Source organism: Berghia stephanieae, chromosome 4 (genome assembly GCF_034508935.2).
Source record: "Berghia stephanieae isolate SIO BIC M18660-M18661 chromosome 4, UCSD_Bste_1.3, whole genome shotgun sequence".
Classification (NCBI taxonomy): Eukaryota; Metazoa; Mollusca; class Gastropoda; order Nudibranchia; family Aeolidiidae; genus Berghia; species Berghia stephanieae.
In genome coordinates, this window is record NC_088363.1 from 34,105,333 (window position 1) to 34,127,576 (window position 22,244).

At 35.2% G+C, this 22,244-nt stretch overlaps 1 protein-coding gene across 4 annotated transcripts in view; it reads left to right on the top strand.

Moving 5' to 3' along the window:
* Positions 1-10,600, top strand: part of LOC144970465 (AN1-type zinc finger protein 2A-like) — a 24,978-nt gene extending 14,378 nt beyond the window's left edge. For 2 of the 4 annotated variants that reach the window (XM_078910140.1, XM_078910138.1), the window contains exons 10-11: positions 3,514-3,601; positions 5,319-10,600. In XM_078910140.1, the coding sequence (XP_078766266.1) occupies positions 3,514-3,601; positions 5,319-5,372 (142 nt within the window). In that variant the 3' untranslated portion in view covers positions 5,373-10,600. Of the gene's footprint in view, positions 1-3,513; positions 3,675-5,318 lie in introns of all 4 variants that reach the window. The other 2 variants (XR_013644963.1, XR_013644964.1) reach the window with 2 other exon arrangements.
* Positions 10,601-22,244: the final 11,644 nt, after the last annotated feature.

The window sequence follows — 22,244 nt, forward strand, 5'->3', positions numbered from 1 at the left end:
AGTAGTGGTAGTGATGTTGTAGTGGTGGTTGTAGTAGTAGTGGTAGTTGCAGTGATGATGATATGGTGGTGGTGGTTGTAGTAGTAGTGCTAGTGATGATGTGGTGGTGGTGGTGGTTGTAGTAGTAGTAGTAGTGGTAATGATGATGTGGCGGTGGTGATTGTAGTAGTAGTGCTAGTGATGATGTGGTGGTGGTGGTTGTAGTAGTAGTGGTAGTGATGTTGTAGTGGTGGTTGTAGTAGTAGTGGTAGTTGCGGTGATGATGATATGGTGGTGGTGGTTGCAGTAGTAGTGGTAGTGGTTGTGGTTGTAGTAGTAGCGGTAATGATGATGTGGTGGTGGTGGTTGTAGTAGTAGTGGTAGTGATGATCTGGTGGTGGTTGTAGTAGTAGTGGTAATTATGATGTGATGGTGGTGGTTGTAGTAGTAGTGGTAATGACAATGAAATGGTGTTGGTGGTGGTTGTAGTAGTAGTGGTAATGATGATGTGATGGTGGTGGTTGTAGTAGTAGTGGTAATCACGATGAAATGGTGTTGGTGGTGGTTGTGAGTAGTAGTGGTAGTGATGATGATGTGGTGGTGGTGGTGGTTGTAGTAGTAGAGGTCGTGATGGTGATTGTGTGTGGTAGTGGTGATTGTAGTAGTAGTGGTAGTGATGATGTGATGTGGTGGTTGTAGTAGTAGTGGTATTGATGATGATGTTGTATTGGTGGTTGCAGTATGTATGTGGTAGTGATGACGATTTGGTTGTAGTAGTTGTAGTGATGATGATGTGGTGGTGGTGGTTGTAGTAGTATGGTAGTGATGATGATGTGGTGGTGGTTGTAATAGTGATAGTAGTTGTGGTAGTGGTGTGATGATGATGTAGAGTGTGGTGGTGTTGTAGTACTGAGTGATGTGTGGTTGCAGTAGTGTGGTAGTGATGATGGTTGTATACTAGAGGCAGTGATGAAGATTTGGTGGTTGGGTGTGTGGTGGGGGGGGGGGGGGGGGGGGGTATCCTTGTAACAAATTGACCACACCGGAATTTGACAGAAGTTGCCCGGAGCCCGGAATTTTTGGCTCCAGACCGGAGTTTTTTCCGGTGAAACCGGAGTTTTGGCATCACTGAGTAATAGTAGTAGTAATAGTAGTAGTAGTAGTAGTAGTAGTAGTAGTAGTGCTGGTATGATGTGGTGGTGTTTGTAGTTGTAGTAGTGATAGTGATGATGATGTGGTGGTAGTGGCGCATTAGAAGTGGTAATGACGATGTCATTGTGGTGGTTGTATTAGTAGTGGTAGAAATGATGATGATGTGGAGGTTGTGGTGGCGCTTGTAGTAGTGGTGGTAGTGATGATGTGGTGGTTTAGTAGTAGTGGTGACGATGATAAAGGTGGTGGTGTTCGTGGTTGTAGTAGTAGTGATGATGATGTAGTGGTGGTGGTTGTAGTAGTAGTAGTGATGATGATATGCTGGTGGTGGTGTAGTTGTGGTAGTGATAATGATGTGGTGTTGGTGGCTCTAGTAGTAGTGGTTGTGATAATGAGGTAGTGTGGTTGTAGAAGTAGAGGTAGTGATGATGATGTGGTGGTAGTGGTTGCAGTAGTGGTGGTGGTTGTTGTAATAGTGGTGGCAGTGATGGCTGTAGTAGTACTGGTAGTGATGATAATCCGGTGGTGGTGTAGTGGCAATGATAATGATGTGGTTTTGGTGGTTGTAGTGGTAAAGGTAGTGATGATGATGTAGTGGTGGTGGTTGTAGTAGTTGTGGTATTGATGATATGGTGATGGTGGTTGTAGTAGTAGTGGAAGCGATGATGAGGTGGTCGGAAAGGAGGGGGGGGGGGGGGTATCCTTGGAACAAATTGACCTCACCGGAATTTGAGGGAGGTTGCCTGTAACCCGGAATTTTTTGCTCCAGACCGAAGTTTTGGCAACACTGAATATGACTAAGCATGCCACCCCCCCCCCCTTCTCTCCATCTCTCTTCCTCTCTCACTTTCCTTCTCTTCGTGTACTACTAAGTATAATCTGCGCTTGAATCCGGCACTCAGTACATTTCAATGAAAGAATTTATTAAACAATGATCCACAAGCTGTTAAGATATTGTAATATCTTATACTATTATATTACTTCTATCACTAGATATCATCCCAAGTCTGGATAAGGATATAGATGAGGATAAAGAAATATATCTGAATAGCCATGACTTGAAAAGTAGATTTGTTATTATTAGTTATTTAAAACTTTTTAAAACAAATAATTCGATGTATGTCCAATAATTTATACAAGAGAACCAATTTAAAACTGAAACAAAGCAACACACTGGTCAATCAAATCTTGAACCGACACATAATCATAAGCACCACGTCATTACTGTTCATAAAGAATGCCTTGGCCTAGTGAAACAAGCGAACGAATCACAATGCCATTATTCCTGTTTACAATTAATAAATAAATCGAACAAAGTATTAATGTAGAACTAATCCGAAGTGGTTTGAAGACTTGTACTTGAACACAATATTATAATCCACATCTATGATGGTAATCCATGAATTAAACTTTAATTGTTTAAAACAAGCAGACGCAACACGATAAGCATGGAACTGTTGAATGAATAGCATATTGAATCTCGCGCTACACACACACATACAGCCACGTAATGAACACGCAATACCGGATGGCCTATACAGCAGTCAGCAATACGCGAGGGAAGCTGCCTGAGTGTGTGTTAGCCTTGGACTGAGTTCAATCCCGGGTGAAATTGAGATTTTTTTTCCTGATCCCCTGTGTCCACCTGTCTTATAGATTTAGCAGAATGTACTTTTATCATAAACTTTCTTGCTTTGTCTGGTACCTTTCATACACACTTGTTCAGTTCAGTTCAGATTTCACCATAAACAAGTGTCATATCCAAAGGGTAGCAAACAATTGCAATTGTCGGTTGATATTCTCGGGCTCCATGGGCCCTATGGCTCTGAAGGACTATTTAAGCTTATCAGAATAGCCAATTTAATAGTCTTTTGTCGTTGTTGTTTTTTTTTTATTTTTTTTTTGTATAGTGTCATTTTTGGAAGATTTGGCCATGTACCAAACTGAACAAAATTATATTCAATTCTAGGAATAAAGATTAACAGTGAAATGGAATAGAAACTTCAACCAGCTGGATGATGTAGACATTTTGGGTTTCCCCATTGTCAACAAAATGCGAATAATAAATAATAAGACTAAAGACTAATCAAAATTTTTAATATATATATATATATATTTAAATTATAAAAAAAAAAAAATTTTGTCATAACTCTCATTGTAATTATTATTATTAGTATTATTATTATTATTATTATTTGATTATTATTATTATTATTATTATTATTATTATTTTATTATTATTTTATTATTATTATTTTATTATTATTGTGATTATTATTATTATTATTATTATTATTATTATTATTATTATTATTGTTATTATTATCGTTGTTATTATAATTTTTTCAGTTCTTCGTATTATTTTTCTTTCTTTATGTCCAGAATGACTGCCCAGGAACGAGAAGATTTCCTTCTTGCCCAAGCATTGTCTGCGAGTGAACAGGAATCATCTCAAAGATCCCACCAAAGTGTGAGAGCCTAGAATTAATCATTCGTTTTGTGTTGTGGTGTGCAAGTCGTGTGCAATAAGGTCAAAGGTCAAAGTAAGTTTACAATGTGATTAGCACATTGCTCAGATCAAATTTGCATTTCCTCTTTTCTACTAACACACAAATAATCCCATAATAGTTATAGAATTGTGGTCTGAGAGACTGCTCAGATTCAATGTTAGTGTTAGCTCTTCCACTATAGAAATTGGTCGCAACCGTCTACACCAAAACTGATTTTGGAGTTTTGATCTGAGAGACTGCTTGGAGGCGATATTAACTCTCCATCCGGATGTCGAAAATAGAAAGTGAAAACTTGGTCACATTTACTTACCCAATGTCAAAATAATTAAATCTACAAGCAGAATAAACTATCACAATATTGATATTAAGGTAATTCTTTCGCTTTTGGAATTCACCTGGACACAGTATTCCCCCCCCCCCCCCCCCCTCCGCTAAAGTCATGATCTCAATAACCGGTTTTTCCAGTGCTAGAGCCTGATCTCATCTCGTATTGCTATGCAATGGAAGAAATAGTGCATTATAATTGATAAAATTAAGAGTTTGATTGATACCAAGTTGAGATTCTAATGTTTTCCCCCCTCAAAAAGGGACATAATTCTGGTTGTTTGTGGCATTTCTAAATTCAATCAAGTTCTTGGTTTTCATCGTCCCGAGTCTCAATGTTTTTGAAATGGAATGGATTTGCATTAATAAGAATGCTGCATTTGTTCTCATCTACTTTCAATGATATTATTCAAAGTTGCCAATTTTACGTATATCTATGGAATTCAGTATGATATAAACCCTCAGTACATTTTCCAATCACATGCTAAACGGAAAAAAAAGTAAGAACATATTGTCTTTTAACTCCACTGTCCTGAAAGGGGTTGGTTTATGTGTTTGCGTAAAAGTTTAGTAAATTTTTGCCCCCTGAATCGCTAACCCTGATTATTTCCTATATCTAAGACATAGTTTGTTTTTTTTTCAAAATTTGACTGAATCAGAAAATCTGCTGCTATTATGACAAAAGAGAGTTCATCATTATTGATTGTCTTGGATTAAAAATAAACTTTATTATAAAAAACAACAAAACACAAGAACAAAGCAAAATATTTGGCTTGGTTCGATTGAATGGTTGAGTTGTATTTGTTAGTTTTCTGGCTTACTGATCAGTGCAATAATGCAATGTTTTGATATGAAATTTTGTTTAAGTTCGAAATCAAATAGAAAAATATTGAGTTTTCATATGTTACTCTAAACGCTGCATGCGTTCAAAATGTGCAAGAATTGGAAAATTTGCAAAATTAGTTGACCAAAAAATGACATTATAACTTTTGAATTTAAAGAAAATCATTTTTTTTTTTTTTTTTTTTCTTAGATTTGAAATATTGGTTCATTCTATAGAAAATATGTAGAAAAAGAAGTCATCTGACGATAGCTGGTTGGCAAGCCTGTGTTTTGAGTTTTGCAATTTATTTGATTGAAACATGTGACTTAAGTTATATATATATTTTTCAAAAGGGCTTTGAAGTTTCGATGAAAGGGCTATAGAAATATGATTATTATTCTTCTTCTTCTTCTACATGGCATTGGGCAATGATCATTCATGGATTTTGCTTTTTCAGGGATTTGTTTTGTCACTTTTTATTTCTTTTTGAAAATTTTTTATTTTATTTTGGTCTTTTCCTCATCTTCCAGAGACCCCAGAGACAAGCTCAACGATCGGGAGACAACAAGTGCCTTTTACAATAGTATTATTAGTTGAATTATTTGTTAGATTTTACATAAATTAAATGATGGATGTATTAGTTTTTAATATGCATTTATAAATTTTATTACTGTACTTATGGTAATGTGGGGGGGGGGGGGGGGGGTTAAAGTATAAAATAAACCATTGTTAAAAAACTGCCTTTTACACTTTTATTTTACCGGCAAATGGGAAGACATTATATTTAGTTGCACTTTAAAGATTTCAATTAAACATAAGGATGAACAAAGACGTTTAAGACAGTGTAATGTAATACATAAAAAATTTTGACCAGTTAAAATTATGTGCAGTGGACTTTGGATCAAACAACGTCTTGATTTGATAACGAATGATAAAAGTCTCGATTTTATATATTTAGCCAGTTTTCTTCTGATTAACCTCTTAATATGGCAACTTGCATTTATTTTATATTAGGGGAATGTATTCGTTAATGATTCTTCCCCTTAGTGTGTGTTGTCGAACGCAGTGAATACTGTTTTAGGGGAAAATTAGGCTTAGACGTAAACAACACTTCTCATGGCATGATGTTTTCTATGAGTGAACAAAGCTCACAATTCACACCAACTCTTGCGAATGCTTAGATGACAGCCCTGTGTGTTTTTATTCTTGTAATTATTATCCTGTCACCAATCAAGGGACTGAATTAGGCAGCAAACCCATTTACTCTATAACAAGCCGTGACCCTGAACCCCGTTGATTGATTGCTTTGTATCTTTTTGGATAACAAAACTCTACAGCATTCCCAACTTACCTCTCGATGTCATTTTTTTTTGCTTTTATTCAATGTCTTGCTTCTTCCAACCCTTCTTCAATGCCACATGCATACCCCATCACAATCCAAATATTTCCACAAAAACTTACCTATTTAACATAAGACGTTAACCATGGGTGCCAGTTTTCCGGTTCATGCCGGAAATCCGGTTTCACGATATCTCGAAGTCAAATACCTCCGGTTTCAGTGTTTTGAGTATTTCACTATGTATTATAAGTTGGTTTTAAAATCAAATTTATTTCCTCATTTTGTCAATATGTTTGCTGTGTAATCATTTAATAATGGTATAAAAACGGTGATGAAATAAGAGTAAAGTTTAGGCCGCATTTTCAGGTTTGGCAAAGGGTCGAGATTTTAGTTTCAGATTTCAGCACTTCTTCCTGCTGGCACTGGCACCCATGATGTTAACGTATCAGATAGAAAGTATGGTTGGATTGGGTCTTATAACCTACCATGGTGGGTGGAGAGGTCATTCTTGCTGTGGCTTCTATCTCTGTGTATCGATTTTCCTTTTTGCAGGTAGCTTTTTTGTCTTGGAATGAGATAACTTAGTTGTGTCTTGACCTTTGACCGGAGTCCCTTGACGAGAAGGAAATAGTCAAATGTTTATTTTGGGCAATGCTTTTTTTCCCTTGTGAATCATCTCTGTCACGCACTTTCATAGTCCTTTTACGTGATCTCACACTAAGCATACTGATAATATGCTCTTGGAATCAACATCAGTTCCCTATTTCAGTCAGTTTCCCCCATGACCTACTTTTTCTTTGAGCTATTTTAATTGTAAATCTAGAAATTTTTGATTATCCAATTTTCGTCCTTTTTACTCGTGCTGAAATGACCTTAAAAGTGCTGCGCATGTCATAAAACCCTTTAAAACAAACAAACAATCAGACATCTCTTAATTATAATAGGAACTTAAACAACCCTTTTTAAAATTATATATGAAAGTGACAAAATGGGTACTTTCTTTGGTGTAATGGTCATCAGGAGGTCTGAGGTTTGATTCCCAGTCGTGGCAGACTCATTTTTTTTTTTTTTTTGGGGACCGTTTTTTTTTCTTGTATTTTTCTTTCTTGCTTTATCTAATACTTTTTTCTTTATACCGATCTTTTTTTAATTATAAAGAAAAATGAGATACAATAAAATGAATAAGTGACACAAGTCAAGCAAGGAAGTGGAGAAAGCTGGTCAAATCATTTCTGGAGTTAATCCAAAGACCTGGGTGGGGTTCCTGACCTTCCATAGTGAGCAGGGTGATGCTTGCTGTGTCTTCTATAAACCCCTATATCTGTTTTCCAATTGCTTTCTTTCTTTGTCTTGGAATGAGATTACTTAGTCTTGTCCTGACCCGGGCCGGAGTTTTAGGGTAGGAGGAAACAGTCGAATGTTTAGTTATAGTTTTGGGAGATGACATTTTTTTCCTTGTAAATCATCTCTCTGTTATGCACCGTGTTATGTTTTGCTTACAAATTATATATGATTTTTAAACATTTGAGTGTATTCCTCTTAGTCGGGACCTGTGCTTGTGTCTGGATGAGACTTTTAGGTGATCTCAAACTTAGTACTTTGATTGTGTGCTCTTGGAATCTACATCTGTTCCCTATTTGAACTTATTACCTTTTGTCTTACCTTTTCTTGGGTGCTTTAATTGTAATTCTAGAAGTTTTTACTATCTCCTTTTCTTCCTTTTTACTGGTGCTGATATGACCTAAATGTGTTGCAAGCGCCGTAAAACCCTTAAAAACAAACTGCAGAAAGCTAGTCAATCATTTCTTGAACGAATCCGAAGAGTGCAATTATCATGAATAAAATTTGTTGTTTCAATACAATAAGATTTTTTGTAATTTTTCGGTTTCAGGGATTAACATTGGCAGTATTAGGATATATAGTGCTTCCATGATCAGGAAGTCGAATACTGACAATTGTCTACACCCGTGTGTGTGTGTTTGTTTGGGTCTACGCCCAATTATGGGGTTTCTGATAGCTCAGTTGGTAGAACACTCGCTTTACACTCAAAGGGACTGAGATCAATCTGGCATGCAATCGAGATTGACTTCCAACCTTCCCCCTCCCCTCCTGTCCATACATCAGTGATTGTGTAGTGGGTTTGATCCAGTGGATTATACTTTGTGATAGACTAAAGCATGGCAAGCAATTGTTATTGTCCGTTTCTCACTATAGAAACTGGATTTAAACTCTGGCTCCATGGGCCTAATGGCTCTGAGGAATTCTGAAGGTCCAAACTCAATTCTAACCATTTAAATCACCTTTTGCCAGACTTAATTTGTGTTTGTGTTCAAAATGATCACAAAATTATATCATTATGTACTTGCGAGGTTAGTATTGGATACTGACGATAATCCGCTTATGATTTAAGTTTATCATCGAAGTATAAATGTGACTTATTTACTTTTTATTGTCCTCAAACACCAAGGCTGTGATTATTTACAACAAATTAGAATCTTGCATCATCTTGAATTGCTTCTCTTTGAGTTTTTTATTTTATTATTATTTTCTTTGGTAATGTTAAATGATATTTAATATTTCTTGCATCTTGTAATGTGTATACCTTTGGTTTATTTTATGATTCTGTATCCCTATATGACGCCTCTCCTTTGGTTTTTGTCCTTTTTACAACGATTTCAATGGCGCTGCCATGTTAATTGCTCATAGTTCTTTTGCATTGTTCATGGTAATATTTAAAACATTTTTTCTTTGTATTACTTTGTCACATCAAATTTTGAGTTTCCAAGCTGTGTTTTCTTCGAAATTCCCTTTTTTTCAAAGACTGTTGAGAATATAAGAATTTTTCTCGTATTCATCTTTATCATCATATTCATCATCTTTATCATCATATATATGTCATCTTTACCATCATCTTTATCATCTTTGTCATCATATCCATCATCTTTATCATCATATTTATGATTTTTATCATTATATTCAACATTTTTTCAATTTCAAGAAATCAGTGGATCTACTTGTGCACTCAACAAATTCTGGTATTTTAAAAAATGATAATTATGGTCCAATTGATTTGAAGGATTGATGTAAAATGCTAGAAAGGCTTTCAACTGAAGCAGGGATGAAACAAATATGTTACAGTGAATGACATAATCAGTCGGAGGGTGAAAAGTTTTGAACTGAGATATTGCCAAGTTTAGTTAGAAGGTCAATTTTGATAAAAAATGAGTTCTTATCATAAATGATTAAATCAACCCTTTTTGTACATATTTAGGAAATATCAAAGCTTAATTTCACTCTAAATATTTTTTACAGCTAGTCTAGTTGAAGAAGAATGAAATTTGAGAAAAGTTGCTGGATCTGTCCCCGCGGTTTTTTTGCCATTTCAAACGCCAAAATTTGCCATAAAAATGGTAAAATTTGCCATCAAAATAGCAAAATTTTCCAAAAATTTGTCGCTAGTTTTACCAAAATCAAACAATTAAAACAACATGTACGGTAAAATTTTTTTACACAAATAGGGCATTTTGTAGAATATTGATGTGACATCAATATGAATTTATTTACATTTTGAATGGTTTGAAATGATATAATAATAATAATAGCCATAGTATGTAAGTAAGTAAATAAGTTAAAATAAGAAGGAAGTAATCAAAATATTTTATTAACTATTTAGCTTCTTAAAATTTTTAAAATCAAAGTGAACAATCGCATTAAAAAATTCAAAATCTGAAAACCTAATTAAGGAGAGGAAAAAAATAACTATTCACAAGGAAAGAGAAACAAAATCCATTTTCCAATGGGGGCACATTAAATTTGTATTCTCTACTTACTATCCAATTTTGAGCATTATTATTATTGCTTTATATTTCAATATAGGCCTAATGGGTTTTTGAATGAAAAACATGGAGAAAATCATGAAAAATCATAATCATATCATGAAAACTAGGTGCAACTTGTGGCGAAAAATGAAATTACATTCCATGAAAAATATTATAATAGAACACATTTTGTTCACATAAATGATAAAGATAAATGTGATAATTTTCTTAGGAAAAGAATTAAACTTTGAAAAGTAAAATTTTTGAATGCAATAAAATAAAAATAGGAATTGGGATTATGGGATGAAGGACGCGAGAGCTCTTCAGTAAAAAGAAAAATAGGCGAAAAACAAAGCTTGTATCCCCAATAGGCCATAGAGATGGGAGACTTGTCCGAGACATGTTTGTCAGTTATTTAGTGCCAATTCTGGATGCTAGCATTGAAAGTCGCCATCTTTTCACAATTTTTCATAGCTTTTGGTTTGTTTTTTTAAAACAAAAAATCGTCAATTTAGCCTAAAAACGGCGAAAATTGCGGCTTTTTGCGGTCAAGGGTGAAATTTGCGCCCGCGAAAAACCGCGGGGACAGCTGGATACCTTTCCCATACATCTGACCATAACTTCATGAAAAATCACCCGATTTACTTCAAATAAAGATTAAAATGCTCTGACGAGCATAATATTCTTTCAGAAAATGAAAAAAAAAAAATGCAAATCCAAAATTTTCATCTTCCGATTGGTTTTGTCATGTACTGACACATATTTGGAGAATATTGTAGGGAGGGTCGAAGGAGAATATGGATGTGGAAGTATTGCTTTGAAAAATTCATGTTTGTATAATTTCTGCATTGTTGGTGTATTGTAATATGCTGGTAAAGTTAATTTTCTCCAAATTGTGATTTCATAGTCTTCCTCTTATATGTTATTATAATACCATATTTAAGTTGTGTTTATACGTAAAAATTAATTTATAGTTACAACGCCATGCTTCAGACACCTTACAGTTGCATCTTAGCTATATTACTTTTAAATTAAATCTGGGTGGGGTTCCTGACCTCCCATAGTGGACAGGGGGGTACATACTGTGCCTTTTATCCCCTTATATTATATCTGTTTTCCAACATGCTTTCTGTCTTTGTCTTGGAATGAGATTACTTGGGTTTTATCCTGGCCCTGGCCGGAGTTCTAGCTGGGAGGGAAACACTCACATGCTTAGTTATTGTTGTAGGAGATGATATTTTTTTCCCTTGTAAATCATCTCTCTGTTGTGTATTATTATATTTGTTATTTTGAATTTATAATGTAAGCATTTGAGTGTATTCCTCTTTGTTGGATTTTGTGCTTGTGTCCGGATGAGACTTATAGGTGATCTCAAACTAAGTACATTGATGGTGTGCTCTTGGAATCTACATCTGATCCCTATTTGTTCCCATTTCCCCTATGTCTTACTTTTTCTTGGGTGCTTTAATTGTAATTCTAGAACTTTTTACTATCCAGTTTTCTTCCTTTTTACTGGCGCTGATATTACCTAAATGTGTTGTAAGTGCTGTAAAACCCTTATAAAACAAAACAAATTCTATCTTAACTCTCTCTTCACCAACCATTTTGCGGGTTTTCCCTGAATGAGGAAAATATTAGTTGTATCGTAATGAATGTGATGCTTTTCCTATAGTTGTCAAGGCCAGGGTTAGACATGGCCCTTAATGGGTCTTCCCTGGTCATCAATCGGCCTTCAGATCGTTCCATGATTTTGGCCATCACATTATGATGATGATGATTATTGTTATTATTATTATTATTACTATTATTATTATTACAAGCATGGACAGTTGAATACCAAAAATGTATCTATTGATATTAAAAACGATTTTATTAATATGTAATTATTTGATTCACGCCATTTCGTTTGATAAGAAAAATGAATGTTTTCCCTAAGTCATACTTCAGACCTATTGTTTTTATGGAGTTAAGGTTACGACTGAGATAATGTTATTAATAAGTAAGTCGCTTTGTCTTCAAACCCACACATTAAACCCATCTTTCCTTCCATAGTGGGCAGGGAGGTACATACTGTGTCTTCTATCCCCGTATATCTGTTTTCCAATTTGCATTCTGTCTTTGTCTTGGAATGAGATTACTTGGTTTTGTCCTGGCCCTGGCCCGAGTCCTTGACTGGGAGGGAAACAGTCAAATGCATAGTTATTGTTTTGGGAGGTGGTATTCTTTTCCTTGTAAATCATCTCTCTGTTATGTATTATTATATTTATTTTGAATTTATAATGTAAGTATTTGAGTGCATTCCTTTTAGTGGGGACCGTGCTTGTGTCCATATGAGACTTATAGGTGATCTCAAATTAAGTACATTGGTGGTGTGCTCTTGGAATCTACATCTGATCCCTATTTGTCCCCAGTTCTTGGATGCTTTAATTGTAATTCTAGAACTTTTTACTGTCCCATTATCTTCCTTTTTACTGGCGCTGATATAATCTAAATGTGTTGCAAGTGCCGTAAAACGCTAAAAAACAAACAACCAAAACCTGTCTTTTTATTCAATGTTTTTGTTATTACTTTTTAAAAAATCTGTATTATGTTTTGTTTACATATTATATATGATTTGTGAACATTTGAGTGTATTCCTCTTCGTGGGGTCCTGTGCTTGTGTCTGGATGAGACTTTTAGGTGATCTCAAACGAAGTACTTTGATAGTGTGCTCTTGGAATCTACATCTGTTTCCTATTTGAACCATTTCCCCTGGGTGGGGTTCCTGACCTCCCATAGTGGACAGGGAGGTACTTACCGTGTCTTCTATCCCCGTATATCTGTTTTCCAACTTGCTTTCTGTCTTTGTCTTGGTGTGAGATTGCTCTGTTTTGTCCCGACCCTGGCCGGAGTCCTTGACTGGGAGGGAAACAGTCAAATGCATAGTTATTGTTTTAGGAGATGATATTTTTTTCCTTGTAGATCATCTCTCTGTTATGTGTTATTATATTTGTTATTTTTAATGTATAATGCAAGCATTTGAGTGTATTCCTCTTTGTTGGATTTTGTGCTTGTGTCTGGATGAAACTTATAGGTGATCTCAAACTAAGTGCATTGGTGGTATGCTCTTGGAATCTACATCTGATCCCTATTTGTTCCCAGTTCCCCTATGTCTTACTTTTTCTTGGGTGCTTTGATTGTAATTATAGAACTTTTTACTATCCCATTTTTTTCCTTTTTACTGGCGCTGATATAACCTAAATGTGTTGCAAGCGCCGTAAAACCCTTAAAAACAAAACAACATAGTGGGCAGGGGGGTACATACTGTGTCTTCTATCCCCTTATATCTGTTTTCCAACATGCTTTCTGTCTATGTCTTGGAATGAGATTACTTGGTTTTGTCTTGGCCCTGGCCGGAATTCTAGCTGGGAGGGAAACAGTCATATGCATAGTTATTGTTTTGGGATATGATATTTTTTTCCTTGTAAATCATCTCTCTGTATTATTATATTTGTTATTTTTAATGTATAATGTAAGCATTTGAGTGTATTCCTCTTTGTTAGATTTTGTGTTTGTGTCCAGATGACACTTATAGGTGATCTCAAACTAATTACATTGGTGGTATGCTCTTGGAATCTACATCTGATCCCTATTTGTTCCCAGTTCCCCTATGTTTTAGTTTTTCTTGGGTGCTTTAATTGTAATTCTATAACTTTTTACTATCCCATTTTCTTCCTTTTTACTGGCGCTGATATAACCTAAATGTGTTGCAAGCGCCGTAAAGATCACAAAAAACAACATTCTTAAACCCGAGATTGTTTGAATGTGCCAGTTGCGACTGGGTTTGCTCTTTCTAAAGTTGTGACCTCAGTCGATATCATAATTTACTCTCGTATTTATGTTTTATATTTATTTGTCCCTTTAATTCCTCTTATTACACAGAATTTCTATCCACAATTTAAAATGCCTTACCTTTGCGGTTTCTTGATGTTCATTAAATGTAATGATGGGCTGAAGTCATTTTTTTTTTTTTTTGTTTTTTAAGTTATAATATAATTGGAATGCTGTTTACATAATATTGTTTACATTCAATTCCAAATAAAATGAATATACTATTATCATAATCATATTATGTGTGTCTCCTGAATTGGTTTTCTTTACTCTGTTTTGTTTTGGCTTTTTTTTTTTTTGGTTAAAAAAAAACATTTAAAAATGAATGAAAATTATGTACAACGAACAGGGTACTGCACACGTTGCTGGGCTTTTTTCCTTTTAAATATATACATGTCTGTTGGATCTGTTATTCCATAATTGTGTTATATTCACAGCGGTCCCGATAATTCAGTTGGTAGAGCACTCGCTTCACACGCAAAGGGACCAGGATCGATCCCGGGTGCAGTCAAGAGTTTTTGTTCTGATCCCCTTTTCTACCCAGCAGTAACTGAGTAGCTGGGTTTGTTAGATCTGGTGGAAAGTACTTTGCGATAGACTAGCAATTGCTATTGTCCGTTTTACGCTATAGAAACCGGGATAATCTCCGGCTCCATGGGCCTAATGGCTCTGGACCAGTTTTTGTTGCTTTTTTCCCCCTTTATAACTTATATTCTACTAGCTCTTTCCCCGTGTTTTGATGGCACATTTCAGTGATCTTACTGGGTGGGGTTCCTGACCTCCCATAGAGAACAGGGAGGCACTTACTGTGTCTTCTATCCCCCTGTATCTGTTTTCAAATTACTTTCTGTCTTTGTCTCGGAATGAGATTACTTGGTTTTGTCCTGGCCTGATACCTTAGCTGGGAGAAAAACAGTCCAATGTATATTTAGAGTTTTGGGAGATGATATGTTTTGTCTTGTAAATCATCTCTCTGTTATGCATTGTATTGCTTTTTTGTGTTATATATACTAATTTGTAAACATGTGAGTGTATTCCTCTTAGTGGGGACCTGCGCTTGTGTCTGGATGAGACTTTTAAGGTGATCTCACACTGAATACACTGGAATCGACATCTGTTTCCTATTTGAATCGATTCCCCTTTGTCTTACTTATACTTGTGTGCTTTAATTGTTATTCTTGAACTTTTTACTATCCCATTTTCTTTCTTTTTACTGGCGCTGATATGACCTTAAGGTGTTGCAAACAAATCTGTGGTCTGAAAGTAAAAACGTCGATAGATTGCCCTTGGAATCTCCTTTCCTTTTATAGGGGGAGAAGAGGTGTGTGTGTGTGTGGGGGGGGGGGGGGGGGGGGGGGTTCTTTCTTTTTTTTTTCTTTCTTTTTATCGGGCATTTTATTTATAAAAGAATAAAGAGTCAACTCCTAGGTGGGGAGGTCACTGTGTCTTTTATCCTCCTGTATCTGTTTTCCAAGTTACTTTCTGTCTTGTCTTAGTCTTGGAGTGAGATGACTTAGTTTTCTCCTTTCCCTTGTCAAAGTCCTTGGCTGGGAGGGAAACAGTCAAATGTTTAGTAAAAGTTTTGGGAGATTATATTTTTTCCCTTATAAATTGTCTCTGTTATGTATTGTTATACTTGTTGTTTTGAATGTATAAGGTAAGCATTTTAGTGTGTTACTCTCAGTAGGATCCTGTGCTTGTGGATGGATGAGACTTATAGGTGATCTCAAACTCAGTACATCCTCCTTTGTCTTACTTTTCTTAGTATGATTTTAATTTTAAAGCTATATTTTTTTTACTATCCAACATTATTCCTTTTTACTGGCGCTAAAATGACCTAAATGTGTCGCAAGTGCCGTAAACACTTTAAAATAAAGAGTCTTCATTTTGCTGTTACTGGTGGTAATATAACCCCCCAAAAACATTTGGGGAGGGGGGAGGGGGTGTGGTGAGTGGTTTTCTTATTCTTTTTTTCTCTTTGGCCCACATTTTAATTATATTTTAAAGGAGTCAACTTTTAATTTTACTATTAGAGGCGCTGACATAATCTAACAATGTTGCAACTGGCTATTAAAAAAAACACCCGAAAAAAGAAACAATTTGATTTGGGTTTGCCCAGGCCCTTGGTTTGAGAGAATTTGATATTATGTATGATAAAAAGCAAAACGTAGGAAATTTTAAAATTTAGAAAATGACGAGAAAGCTCATAAGAAAACAACTCACCACACTCGTGCGGCTATGTGGTCTATGGTATGACACTCGCTTTCGGATCAGAAGGTCCTGGGTTCGAGCCTCGCGCTCAGCGCATAGTTGAGTCCTTGGAAAATGCTCTTTACTCACATTCTCTCACCATACTCAGGTGTAAAGTGAGTACCTGGCCGTTAACAGCCTTGTCTTTGTCCGAAAAATTGTAATATCGCCTAACAGGCATCATGTCCCGTCCTACATGTTAAAGCGCTTTGAGCACATTTAGTGGATATTGCGCTATATAAAAGCTCAATTTTAATTTTTTAAAATCAAATCTGCAGATAAGGGAAAGAATGAATGAATCGCGCAATGATGGATATTTTAAAGAAGCTCGTTAAGTTAAATTTTGTACCCTTAGGTAAATTTGTTAGATATTATAGCATTTGAACATCATAATATTACACCAGAAAACTCTGGCCAAGATCGATTGAAAACAGTGAGCCAGCTGACGAAATAAGGGAGATAAATCGAATAACACAAAATGAAAGTTAAGAAGCATTAGTTACTTCCCTTCAATGATTGCTCTCAATAGAGAATACAGTATAAATAGATAGATGTATATATATATATATATAAATATATATATATATATATGTGTGTGTGTGTGTGTGTGTGTGTGTGCGCGCGCGTTATAATATATATATATAATAATTATATATATATATATTATATATATATATATATATATATATTATATAATAGATGTCATGCTTTGAACGTTTAATGTGTTTTTTTTCTTTTCTTTCTGTTGTTATTTGATTTTTTAAATTGAATAATTTGAAAATACAAATCACCATTGTATTGTCCTTATTGATTTTACCTTTGATCAAAAGGCAAAAGTCGAATTTTGTTACTTCATTTATTTTAAAACAGTTGAGCACACAGATTACCAGCTGATACTGATATGTCTAAAAATGACTACGATTGTTCCGATCGTAATAGTTACATTTTGCACGTTGAACTGATAGTTCCTATGGTATTTTGTTAACCAATTAACTTTCTACCTCTAGTAAAACATGCTTTTAAAAATTTGGCCAGAAAACTCTTCCTTCACATATTCATCGATTTAAAGGACCCATGTGAGGTCCCAGGTTTGAGAGTTTTTGCCAAAAGAATTCATTTAAATCGATCGATATTTGAAGGACCAAGGCCAAATTTTTGAATTCATGTTTTTTTCAGTGTTTTACTGGTTAACACAATGAATATTAAAGGAAAAAAAGATGTCTTATGCAAATTATCAGTAGATGTATAAACCATCATATCGTGTCCCTATCATAACATGTTACTATACACATAATGCTACTCACAAGATTAATGCATGGCATGGAACGAAATCCACCAAGACATTTCTGGGGTCGACAAAATAAAATTACTTCTGACCACTATATTATTATACTATAACAGCGCAGTATCCACTAAGCACGCTCTAATCGTTTTACAATGTGTCCCTTGCCAACAGCAACAAGTAGGACGATATCTAATGCCGGTTAGGCATTAATACAATTATTTCGGACAGAAACGTTGTTAAGAGCCATGTACTCATTGTACACCTGAGTACGGTGAGAGAATGTGAGTAGAGAGCTTTTCTAAGGATTGAACTATACGCCGCTCAGAGTAGGAATCGAGCTCTGTGCCTTCCAATCTGAAGACCACCTAGCCAACCATCCAAAACTAATAATGATAGGACCACACAACAATAACAGTGAGATGATTAACAATGGAATAAAATATCTCTTTAAAAGGGTACTATGCATTTGACAGTCTTCCTCCCAGCTAAAGATTTCGGACATGACCAGGGAAAAAACACCAAGCAATCTCAATCCAGAAAAAGGGTTTCATGGCGCTTGCAAAACATTTAGGTTATATCAGCGCCAGTAATAAAAAAAAAGGAAAGAAATGGGATAGTGAAAAAATTAAAGTATCCAAGAAATTCCAAAAGCATACCATCAATGTACCTAAAAGTCTCATTCAAATGTTTAAAAGATATTTTCAACACAAAAATGTAACGATCAGTCCATAAAAGAGAGAGGATTTACAATGAAAATCCTTGCATACTTTTGACTATTTCCCTCTCAGCCAAGGATTCCGGAGAGGATCAGGACAGAACCAAGTAAACCCATTCCAAGACAAAGGCAAGGACAGAAAGCAACTCATAAAACATATATGTATAGGGGGATAGAAGACACAGCAAGTGACCTGTTCACCATGAGAGAGCAACATGGAAAGGGAAAGAGATAAGAGATAAAAGACACAGTGAGTGACCTCTCTTTCCACCAGGGGAGGTCAGAAGACCCCATCGGGGAAAAATAAAGAAATAGGAAAGATGAGAACGGACGTGGAACACAACAGTCAGCTGGAGAAGCACAATTCTCCCCCCCCCCTTTCCCCATCCTAAAGAATTCAAGAATGAAAAATTGAACACGTGAATCTTTAAATTCAAATCTAAGAAAACAATGTTGAGTTCTCAATTTTAATACAGCATCCATACTCATGTACATCAATAGTATGAAAAAATGGTAACAATAAACGAAGGCAAATTAAAAAGTTGACAAAGGTTCCTCAAGACGACTTTTTAAATGTCAACGCTGGTATGGAGAAATGTATTAAGATCAAATATAGGATCCCTTTGAATCCATAAAATCTCAATAGAGTGGTTTGTAATAAGATTGACATATCAAAATATTGGAAACCAGTACTTAGCTTGATTTCCTCTCTTTTTAATTTTGTCTTCAGAGGTTAGGTGAGAAATACGTATTCAATTTTAGTTGAATAAAAATGTATTTATACCCCAGTGCTTCAGCCAAGAAAATATTCAACTTTTAATTCATACAACATTTTTGGTAATAATTGTTTTTTGTTCATTTATTATTTACGGCATCAACATTTTTATATCTATTAATGTTTTGAGTTGACAAGTCACCGATTTGTGTCATAACATGACCAAAAAAAAAAGAATATAAATACAGATATAATGTTGAAAAGTCATAACATATTCATAGTCGACAACTCAGAGTCCAGTAGCTGCATTTAGCTAGAGCTTCAGATTCAATAATTGTTTTTTGATTTTAAGGCTTGTACGGCGCTTGCAACAGATTCAATAAAGATCCGGATAAGAATTCTCATTTTGCTATTATTTAAAAAGCCATACCTATGTTTATCAAGCCATAAGTGGGTAGCTAAGTCATATTCAAATTGGCAAAAAGTACATTGTAATATGATCCACACATAGCAAGCAAACTATTCTCACCAAAATACAGGAAAACCTGCAGAAACGGGAATTAATTTGGATTCCAAAGGCGATTCACGTTTCAAATTAGGGAATAAATTAAAATTGAGTTCTTTTACTTCAGGAAGTTGTTTTTGTTTTGTTTTTAAGGGTTTTACGGCGCTTGCAACACATTTAGGTTATATCAGCGCCAGTAAAAAGGAAGAAAATGGTATAGTAAAAAGTTCTAGAATTACAATTAAAGCACCCAAGAAAAAGTAAGACAAAGGGGAACTGAGAACAAATAGAGATCAGATGTAGATTCCAAGAGCATACCACCAATGTACTTAGTTTGAAATCACCTACAAGTCTCATCCAGACACAAGCACAAAATCCAACAAAGAGGAACACACTCAAATGCTTACATTATACATTCAAAATAAAAATAATAATACATAACAGAGAGATGATTTACAAGGAAAAAAATATCATCTCCCAAAACAATAACTATGCATTTGACTGTTTCCCTCCCAGCTAGGATCCCGCCAGTGCCAGGACAAAACCAAGTAATCTCATTCCAAGACAAAGACAGAAAGCATGTTGGAAAACAGATATAACGGGATAGAAGACAGTGTGTATCTCCCTGCCCACTATGGGAGGTCAGGATCCCCACCCAGACTTCAGGAAGTGATGTTGAATTTGATTTAAACTGATTTATGTAATAATCTGATAATTGAATTTATTCACAAGTGATACAAAATTATGGCGAAAGACAGATCTTTCTTTTGTTTGCGGGAGTTAAGCTCTAAAAAAAATCAATGAGATAACATATTTGTCACAAACACAATTAGACGTCTATAAACACAGTTATTCTATAAGTTCTATGTGTAATAACCATTTAGATGGTGCCAAAAAATATAACAAAAGACAGAAAAAGAAATGTTCGAAATATTGATAGTGGTGATTTCTTAAAAAGATGCCTAACATAATGCCACATCTAACTGCAGTATAATTTGAATTTTCACAAATACAATATATGACTAGAGCAATATTTGCAATATTCAAAATGTTAATGTCTAAACTAAAGAAGAAGAAGATCAAGAAGAAGAAGAAGAAGAAGAAGAAGAAGAAGAAGAAGAAGAAGAAGAAGAAGAAGAAGAAGAAGAAGAAGAAGAAGAAGAAGAAGAAGAACAAGAAGAAGAAGAACAAGAAGAAGAAGAAGAAGAAGAAGAAGAAGAAAGAAGAAGAAGAAGAAGAAGAAGAAGAAAGAAGAAGAAGAAGAAGAAGAAGAAAGAAGAAGAAGAGAAGAGAAGAGAAGATAGGAGAAGGAGAAGAGAAGATGGAGGAAGAATGAAGAAAGAAGAAGAAAAGAATAAAAGTAGAAGATGGAGAAGAAGGGAGGAGGAGAAGCATAGGAAGAGAAGGTGGAAAATGGGAAAAGGAGAATAAAAATGAAAAGAAGAAGAAGAAGAAGAGAGAGAAGAAGAAGAAGAAGGAAAAGAAGAAGAGAAGAAGAAGAAGAAGAAGAAAAGAAGAGAAGAAGAAGAAGAAGAAGAAGAAGAAAGAAGAAAAAAAAAAAAGAAGAAAAAAGAAGAAGAAGAAGAGAAGAAGAAGAAGAAGAAGAAGAAGAAAAGAAGAAGAAGAGAAGAAGAAGAAGAAGAAGAAGAAGAAGAAGAAGAAGAAGAAGAAGAACAACAACAACAACAACAACAACGGGAACAAAAAGAACAAGACAAGGAAGAAAAAGAAGAAGAAAAAAGAATAAGATGAGGGAGGGGGAAGAGGATAAGGATGGGAAGAGGAGGGGGAAAATGTAAAAGAAGAATAAAAATGAAGAAGAAGAAGAAGAAGAAGAAGAAGAAGAAGAAGAAGGAGGAGGAGGAGGAGGAGGAGGAGGAGGAGGAGGAGGATGGGGAGGAGGAGGAGGAGGAGGAGGAGGAGGGGGACGAGAGGTCATAAAATTTATACAACACCAAAAAAAGAAATGTTTAGAAATTTGATAAAGGTGATATATCCATGTTATAAATTAGGCAATCATCATTATAACATACAAAATGAGGTGAATGGATATCAAAATCATATTGGTGTACCTTTTCCTCAAAACAGTTTAGGGTAAATTTGGCTGGTATGGAAAAGTGTGAAATAAAGGAGAAAAAAAGTTTAACATTTTGAAAATGACAAATTCATTTTATCTTTAGCAGAAGTGCACATTACGTTACTACTGCATTTGAAATTTCAGGATATGAACTTTCACTCTTTTCACTTAATATCTAACTTTGGATTCAGTCACATGAAAATGTTCATCTCCAATTAATCAAACCACAAAAAATATGGTTTCTTCTATAATACATCATAATTTCAAAACGTTGGAAAGGACAAAACCGTATTCCTTTTAGCAGAAGTGTTTATCATTTCACAACTGCATTAATTATTTTTACAACAAGCTTCCTGACAACTGAAGGCATCCACCCAGACCATGCAGCCATATACAGAGTGCATTCATGGAAAGAATGGGACTGCTGCCCAAATGATGCCATTCAGGAACCCAAAGAAGAACTGCCAAGCGGAGTAAATCTCCCCAGGAAAGATTGGTTGACACTGAACAGGGCAAGGTCTAAAGTGGGGAAGACCAAAACAACCTTACAAAATTGGGGACTTTCTTCAGACTGCCGATGTCAATGTGGACACACGGCTGAAAACATGGACCACATCCTTCACGAGTGTGAACTTGGACCACATATCAGTGATATGGACCTGAGAGGCTGCACCCCTGAAGCCATCCAATGGATCCACCACTGGCGCGACACGATATGATGATGATGATGATCTCCAATTAGTCAAACCACAAAAATATAGGTTTTGTTCATAATACATATAATTTCAAAACGTTGGAAAGGGCAAACTGTATTCTTATAGCAGAAGTGTTTATCATTTACAATGCATTAATATTTTTAAACACGCGTTTTCACTATCACAC